This window comes from Miscanthus floridulus, chromosome 11, assembly GCF_019320115.1.
Source record: "Miscanthus floridulus cultivar M001 chromosome 11, ASM1932011v1, whole genome shotgun sequence".
Classification (NCBI taxonomy): Eukaryota; Viridiplantae; Streptophyta; class Magnoliopsida; order Poales; family Poaceae; genus Miscanthus; species Miscanthus floridulus.
In genome coordinates this window covers 92,786,898-92,794,665 of record NC_089590.1, presented here as the reverse complement: position 1 = coordinate 92,794,665, position 7,768 = coordinate 92,786,898, and the positions used below count along the sequence as shown (strand labels likewise).

Below are 7,768 nucleotides of genomic sequence, written 5' to 3'. Positions count from 1 at the left end.
GAAAGAAGATGGGTGGGAGTAAGAGATGATGGACCGAGAGACGAAGGATGAAACTTTTATGTGTATAAAGATCTATATATAACAGATGATAACACAACACTGATATTCCTAGGTTTGTTATGAAAATAGTTTTTTACAAGATACAATCTTTTTTATTGAAAATAATACTATTTTATAGACGGCTAGTTAAACTAAGAAATTTTGATTATGGACGAATAAAGATAAAACTTATATTTAAGAAAATATCTTATGATTTGCATTTTGATTGGATCATAATCATTAAAACAAAGCTTTGTTTTTTTAAAGGTAAGCTTTAGTTTTCATGTTCCGTTCTCCCACGTGGAGAGTAGGACTAAAAGTGTTAGTTGAGTATCAAGAGCTGAATGCACAACAATCGTCATGCAAAATATAACAGGGCATAGATAAGGAACAAATAATTCATCTAAACATACTCGTTCGGTTTACCTAGAAACCGGCTTGTTTTTTCAGCCGGAACAGTGTTTTTCTCTCACAACAATTCAGTCAGCACAGTATTTTTCAGCCAGTTTCAGTCAAGTTTCAGTAAGCCGAGCGGGGCCTCGTTACCACTTTAGGATTCAGCTATCAATTCATGTATAAAATCTATAAGCCACAGATCTAAACTGTGTGAACCTTCATTGATACATGTTGTACCTGAATGAACCTTGTCATGTCATCACCTGATATTTGCCTATGAATTCAAAGTAAAAAAACAGTATAAATTAATAATAAAAAATTATAAAATTTATAAATCATTCTACGGATCAACCAACCAACAAGATCAAGGGCACGTTTGGTTGGTGCCTATACGTATCCTGCCAAAACAATTTTGGCTGGACAAACTTTGGTGCATAAATTAGCCACCCCGTATTGGCCAGCCATCAGCTAAAATAGGACTACACGTCAGCTACTTGTATAGTGTCCTGACAAATTGTAGTAACCGTAAAAATGATGCCTCATCAATGGTCAATGGCTAATATTGTCTCACTCTTACTGGTTTCAATCCGAATGCGCTCTAAGTCACTCTCACTCTCTCGGTGTGGAACAAGATCACTGATAGGGTATGTTCAGTTAGCTGCCTCAATTTTCTAAACCTCACCACACATTTTGTCACAACTATTTGGTTTATGCCATAGTTATGGCATTCCACATTTTTTTGGCTATAGACTCCACTTGACATAGGTTTGCTTTTTAGCTAAATTTTGCCCATGTCATAGCTGACAAACTGTCACATTTTTTCTGCCCTAAACCTCACTTGTCAGTGAGCCGATTTTTAGCTTTTTTTTTCCCAAAGATATACTAACTGGGAAATTATTAGCCACACATTAAGCAAAGACCTGGCAAATTATTAGCCACTTTAGCTAATTTTTTAGATAGGCTCTGCATACTGTTAGTCCCATCAATCCAACTAATTGGAATACTCCAAATATGCTGTCAGACAATTAATCTTTTGATAGCTAGATACTACGGCGACAAATTATAGTTACCTGAAGAAGCCAGTTCAATAAGCGAGAGGACCAAACCACCGTCCAGTACACAAAACGGCCATAGAGTATTAGAATCGAAGATAATATGTTACGTTAATAATGAGCAAGTCTTCGATTTGTAGTTACTTGATAATCATAGGAAAGTAAATGCACATGTGATCTGGTGATATGTTACATCAACCACGAACAATCCTTGGGAAGTTTAACAACCACGTGAAGATAAATGCAAGTTTAACAACCATGTGAGGCTAAATGCACCCGTATGCGAAGCATTTAGATAAGTTTTTGTAATGCATCTACAAGAACTGAAAAAGTTACAGAGCGCGGAACATTCACACACCACGTGTCCATTTCCACACCCTCTGTATTCACACACCACATGTGTCCATTTCCATACCATCTCTGTTTTCTAGGTCCAGTATAGAACTGATTATACGTCTTAAGACAAAAAATGATCAAATATAAAGAGGATTTTTCTTTTATTTTACAACTCATGGATGATGTTTCTCGTTTCAAGACATGAACACCAACTTGTCCATTTTCACATTCCTTGGTTCGGATATGTACTCCGAATAGAAAACACCAAAGATTTGAATAGAATGGAAGAAATATGTGGAGAATCCTTGTTACCAGCATCTCTTATGCATATGATATAATGCTCTACCTGCATCGTTGAAAACATATCCGTGTGAATCAAATACAGTAATTAAGAATTTACAACAAATGTGGTTCATAATATTTGATATCGATAGTCTTTTTTAGATAATGTTGATATCGATAGTTGGAGACAAACAAAACAATTTGCGCATTAGCTAATCTTCCTCAATGTGGTTGCCACTTTAACAGTCATCCTGTATGATGGCAAGTAAAGTGTCTGTGATGATCCTTGATTTGGGGTAAAATTGATGGCGCATGGTGGGTAGCATGGCTGCCGGGTGTCTGTGATGATCCTTGATTTGGAGTAGAATTGATGGCGCATGGTGGTGGGTAGCATGGCTGCCGGCAGCTGGAAGAGAGGAGAGGAGAGAGATGATTAGGGTTTCCCCTAGATTATTCTTGCTTAATCTCAATAGATACATCTCCGTTTACATTTATAGGGAGGACCCAACCTATTCCAATTTTTTGGACTCTTCCCAATCCTAGATCTAGATGGGTTTTGTGCTGCGCTATAGTACCAGTGCTATATTATCCACGGGTATTGTTCACGCCGGGCCATATTGGCCTGTCTTGGGTCTAACACCTCAGTGGCCTACCAGGACTATTTAGGCCCGTGAAAGTGTCCTTATGCCCTGACCTCGTTATCTGCTATAATTCTTGGCAATCTACTTCATATGTTGATCAACAAATTTAAAACTTGGTTTCCTTAAATATTAGGACGTGACTGAGAATGATCATATTTGTGTTGCTCACACATGTTCTGACACAGTACATGTACAAGAAATGTATTTGACCTGTCATATTTTAATAGAAAAGACTCCAATAGAATATGAAGTGTGCATAGTACTACGGTTGATTTTTACTTGATTGAATTCACAGACTTATAGTGCATACAGTAGTTCTAGAAATGTTACCTGCGCAAAAATAGACTTAAGGACTAGCTGATTGAGTCCTCCGGGACAGTAGAATCCTGAATCACACGGTCAGGGTCTAGCTGACCACTGTAATAACTAGATGGCACAGCAGAAAGTTCCAACTTTCCAGTCCACTCCTCACCAGGCTTCAGAGTGACAGGCTTTTCTATAGCAGCCGCCTCCACGCATACCATTCGTTTATATTCATCATCCCCAAAATCTGACATAGCCTTTGCTTTTTTATCCCAGGGGTTCCAAACAACTGTAACGAAAAATATATGAAACCTCATGAACTTCATTCTTGAATTGTTTCAATGATAATAATCTATTGCAGTAGCAAGCAAAGTAAAGATGAGCATTCACAAGACCAGCATCAGGAAGGCCTCCTTTCCTCACAACAAATGTTCTTTTCTTCTCATGATCAATAATGGCAATTTTTGACGGTGTGCCCAGATATATTCTGTCCAGCTGCAAAATTGCATATGCTTTCTTGAGTAATAACGAGAAAGAGAGTTGATAAAGGGTAAATGAAATGCTTTGTCGACGCACTTCGGATTCAAAAACAATTGCATCGCCTTGTTCAGTGAAACGGGCTCTATCTTGTAAGTTGTCTAGGTAATCCAGAGTTTCCAAACCTTCTACTCGCACCTCACTGAAATATTAGCATGGAGTCATGTAAACACTAAACACTTCTGTACTTAAGAAGACTAATTACAAAGGATATTTATGGTTGAATACCAGAGTTTGGTCAAACGAATTGGGACTGGGGATAAACATGCTGCCACAAGATTATTTCAAAAGCTATGCTGGCAAATTGAATATTTCAAAAATGATGACCATGATTTGAACCAATGTACCTGATATCAGAAATCTTGAAGTATGTGTGGTATGCAAAAGTGAAAGAGAATGACTTCCCATCTGCATTAGTGTTTCTTATACGTGAAGTTAGCATCAAATCACCACCAGGACTAAGTGCAACCCTCAGGCGGTACTCAAAACTGCAATATAATATATCTGTAAATATACAGATGGACATGCTTGCCTTCTACTGCAATAAAATTACTAAGAAATATAACAAAGATAAGCCTTTCAGGCGTCCTACGGTAGCATTAAATCATTACGAGCAAGTGACAATAAGCTCACCTATGAGGCCAGATCTTCAAATCCTCTTCAGTAGGTTTGAGGATCAAGTCCACATAAGCTGTATTGGAGGTTGGCACTGGAAATGGTGGAGGATCATTATCAACACACCATGTCCTATTCCTTGCAAATCCATGTTGTTCCAGATTCCCAAAGTTGGAAAACTACATAAGTGGAATTAAGATTCCCATAGAAGAAGATATAGAGAAGCCAAAAGCTGTTGGAAGGATAATGGCATACCTGTGGAAAGCAGATTGGTATTCCTCCACGTATAGCTTTTGGAGACTTGAAAATAGCCTGATATAATAGCAATAGTAACACTCAAACATCAAGCGATCAAGACAAAATGCAACTCATACTCCAGCTGCTTTTTTTCCCCAGATTCAAATATATTGCATGTCAAGAAGCACAAAAGAGCACCAGAGAAGCACCAGTAACATTAACATTATTTTCACAACATCTGCCAATATGATAAAGAGAGAAAGGTGTACGTGAAATACTAGCAGTGAAGGTTAGTGTAGATATTCTTTCACTTACTGAATTAAACAATCAACCATTAGTCCATAACTCAAGATAGAACTTGATGGCTACAGAACTTATTTCACCTAGAAATGAACTAAACAAGTGGTAGACTACATTTCACAATGTCTATGTTTTTGTTAGCATGCATGCAACAATCCTAAAAAGTTCATTACAAGGAAGATACTGTACTGCTTTTGGATGGACAAAACAGCTGCAGAGCAATAATTTCAGGCATAGAACAGACTGTAGACTGGATCAAATCAAGCAAATAAAGGACATATGCAGTCACACAGAGATGAGACTTAAATTCTAACAGTTCAATAAATCAAACCCGCCAAAAAATGTTCACTATAAATGATATACTGCTGAAAGATTATAAAGGCAAAAAAATAGCACCTTATTGCTAACAAAAAGTAACTCATCTCCATGCTCATCTTTCCATGATGTCACATGCCCACCATACAAGTACACCTACAAGCAATGAATTATATTATTATTGAAAGATCAAATGTTTGTAGTAGGTTTCAAGAAAAAAAAAACAGAAAAAGAAATCAGAAGAGCATATACAGGATACCAAAAAAATCAAATAATTTCATGTGAACTTTGTATAATTCTGTTCAGTGCTGTTCTTTCCCATGACTATGTACTGGAAACCATGTTGCTAATTGTTTAGACAAATAATAGAGCCCATGGTAACAACTTTTTTGATAACCCAAGTTCAAACATGAGTACAATATAATCTCTGTGTCAAAATTCTGAGGGGATATATGAGGTTATTACGATCAACTTAGCATTTGAGTTTCTAATAGCAAAACCTTATGCAATAACATTTTAGTCTATGGTTACTTAGCCCCATATACCTTCTTGTTATTCATTTCAAGTTTCGACTCGCCAAATATAGAATGCCTGTGCTTGTAAGTTAACAAAGTCAACCAGATGGTGCAAGTAAAAGCAAGTCAAGTGAGCTTTGTAACTAAAAGTACAACAACTGGCATGAAAATAATAAACGACAATTTTCAGCAATGCTGGGTGCCTGGTACAATAATTGAAATAGGCAAGTATCCACGAGCTTCCCTGTCCAACCTCTTAGTCAAAACTAAGGTTTATGCAACAAAGATCACCCTCCAATAGTCCCCCCTGTCCAACATCCTATATTTAGTGGTATCCCAAATCACCCTCCGTCTCCCTCAAATTAAATTTGGGGTGACTGTTGTCCACCCTGTATGTTATTTGAGTAGGGGAACTGTAAAATGTTTGAGAAGCGGGATTTTTTTGTTAGAATGCACCCTATACAAGGATATAGGGGAATTAAGTTTAGGAGGACTCTTGGAGATGCTCTTAGACCAAATATCACAGATAGGTAGTGCAGTAGTGCACCCTGAACAAGCTTGTCCTCTACCCATCATCTTAAGTTATCTTATGGCATTCTCAACAATGGTTTGCATGTTGATTTCACAATCATCAATATGCTTAAGCAGAAACTGTGTCACAGCAGAGAAGCACCCAAATGAACGCCCAGCTATTCACCATCCATGCCAAGCTAAAGATGCCAAAGCAAGAAAAAAGAAGCATGAAGATTGAGATTTCAAATGATGTGGAAGTTGCCCGAATAATTAAATTTAATTTTCCATGGAATTGCTTTGATATATCCAAACTTTATGTCACTGTTAAAACCATTCCATTCCTATGAGCCCAAGCATACAAAGGGATGGCCTCTGCGATGGCCGCTCACCATTGCACGACACATTTCAACATTCCCTTCAATACAAATGTTCCACAGCTCTAGCAGTTACACAAAGGATTAACGACTATTATCCTTTACAGGTTACATAGCTTACCTCCTAATCCAACCATCAATAAAACCATGTCTGCCATGTCCCCAGCTCCTCACAATTTTAGAGCAACCGAAAAATATCTCAGGGTGTGCACGACTGGATGCCTTGTTTGTACTTGTACTAGTATATCTGTATGGAAAAAATTGCCGGGTAATGGTGGTCAGAGTGGCTTAGCCCGAGTGGAGAACAGTCCCTGTAATTCAGAGTCCTTGGCTACTTGCAGTACAAGGGAATCTAGCCCCGTGTTCAGGAATTACAGAGACACCATGACGGATCACATTAGCCACTTCTTCCCTTGTTGCGTGAATCTCGGATCGTCATTGTTCAGCAACTGTTTGTGGGAAGACAAAGGATGAAAACTGAATTCATGGGACATGCTTGGACTCGGATCAGCACACTGGCCTGGTACACCTTGTCAGTCTGTCACTCACAGGAGCCGTAGAGCTTTGCTACGACGAAGCATATCTGATCTAGCATGGAAAACCCGTTGACGGACGGAGTACTATATCACCGACTACCGACTACGCGACAGGAGCAGCAACCGAGAAATCCGGCTTCGAACAGCACCATGGCAGGCGCCACGGATCTGCGCCGGGATCCGGCAGCCGGAACACGACCTAGCGGGCGCACGCAACTGAGCGGGAGTGGCAGGCGGGAACGAACCTCTGCGGAGCTGCCCCGGACCTCGCGGAGCACGACCTTGTCGAGGTCGTTGACGCCCTTGCAGTGCCTGACGGGCGCCGCCTCCTGCTTATTCTCCTCGCCCGCCGGCGGCGACGACGCCGAGGCCGACATGGTGTCCTTCCTCCGGCCCGTGCAGCACCGAGCACCACCGCACGCCGAGGCCGAGCGGAGCAGTGGTAGCTGGAGAGCCTGGAGGCAGAGGGAGCGCAAGTGGGGAGAGGCAGGCACAGATGGGGTCGAGGTCGATTTGGGGAATTTCCGGACAGCGCCGCTGTGCGTGCGTGTGCCTTTTTCCGATCGCGATCTGCTGCTGTGCTGCTGGCGGGCGTTCCACTTGCTTCGGTGTTTGTACATTTTTTGTGTTTTGCACGGTATGCAGACCACACTACTCCGTACTTGTTACGGGCATGTTCTGAGTAGTACCGGAATACATACAGACGTGGAGACGCAACAACGTTGGGACTGGGACTGGGACTGGGACTGGGACTGGGATTGGAATTAGGATTGGGAT

General features: G+C 40.3%; 1 protein-coding gene across 3 annotated transcripts; it reads right to left on the bottom strand.

Moving 5' to 3' along the window:
• Positions 1–1,748: 1,748 nt before the first annotated feature.
• Positions 1,749–7,566, bottom strand: LOC136492628 (putative glucose-6-phosphate 1-epimerase). Of its 3 annotated transcripts, none has more exons than XM_066488613.1 (9): positions 7,237–7,558; positions 5,135–5,209; positions 4,457–4,513; positions 4,220–4,380; positions 3,934–4,074; positions 3,626–3,728; positions 3,445–3,544; positions 3,077–3,338; positions 1,749–2,169 (listed from the first exon to the last, which is right to left on the bottom strand). In XM_066488613.1, the coding sequence occupies exons 1-8, from the start codon at positions 7,366–7,368 to the stop codon at positions 3,100–3,102; spliced, it is 1,008 nt and encodes a 335-aa protein (XP_066344710.1). In that variant the 5' UTR covers positions 7,369–7,558; the 3' UTR covers positions 1,749–2,169; positions 3,077–3,099. The 3 variants fall into 3 exon arrangements, with proteins under 3 accessions (XP_066344710.1, XP_066344711.1, XP_066344712.1); XM_066488614.1 differs by lacking the exon at positions 1,749–2,169 and adding an exon at positions 2,189–2,511 and having other exon boundaries at positions 7,237–7,561; XM_066488615.1 differs by lacking the exon at positions 1,749–2,169 and having other exon boundaries at positions 3,108–3,338; positions 3,440–3,544; positions 7,237–7,566.
• Positions 7,567–7,768: the final 202 nt, after the last annotated feature.

What these genes read in the sequence shown, in the direction of transcription:
- LOC136492628 (XM_066488614.1), bottom strand. Translation starts at nt 7,368, where the DNA reads ATGTCGGCCTCGGCGTCGTCGCCGCCGGCGGGCGAGGAGAATAAGCAG. An exon ending in TACCAATCTGCTTTCCACAG is followed by an intron (nt 4,381 to 4,456) that starts GTATGCCATTAT and finishes CCACTTATGTAG; the next exon opens with TTTTCCAACTTTGGGAATCT. An exon ending in AGGAGGCCTTCCTGATGCTG is followed by an intron (nt 3,339 to 3,444) that starts GTCTTGTGAATG and finishes TTTTCGTTACAG; the next exon opens with TTGTTTGGAACCCCTGGGAT.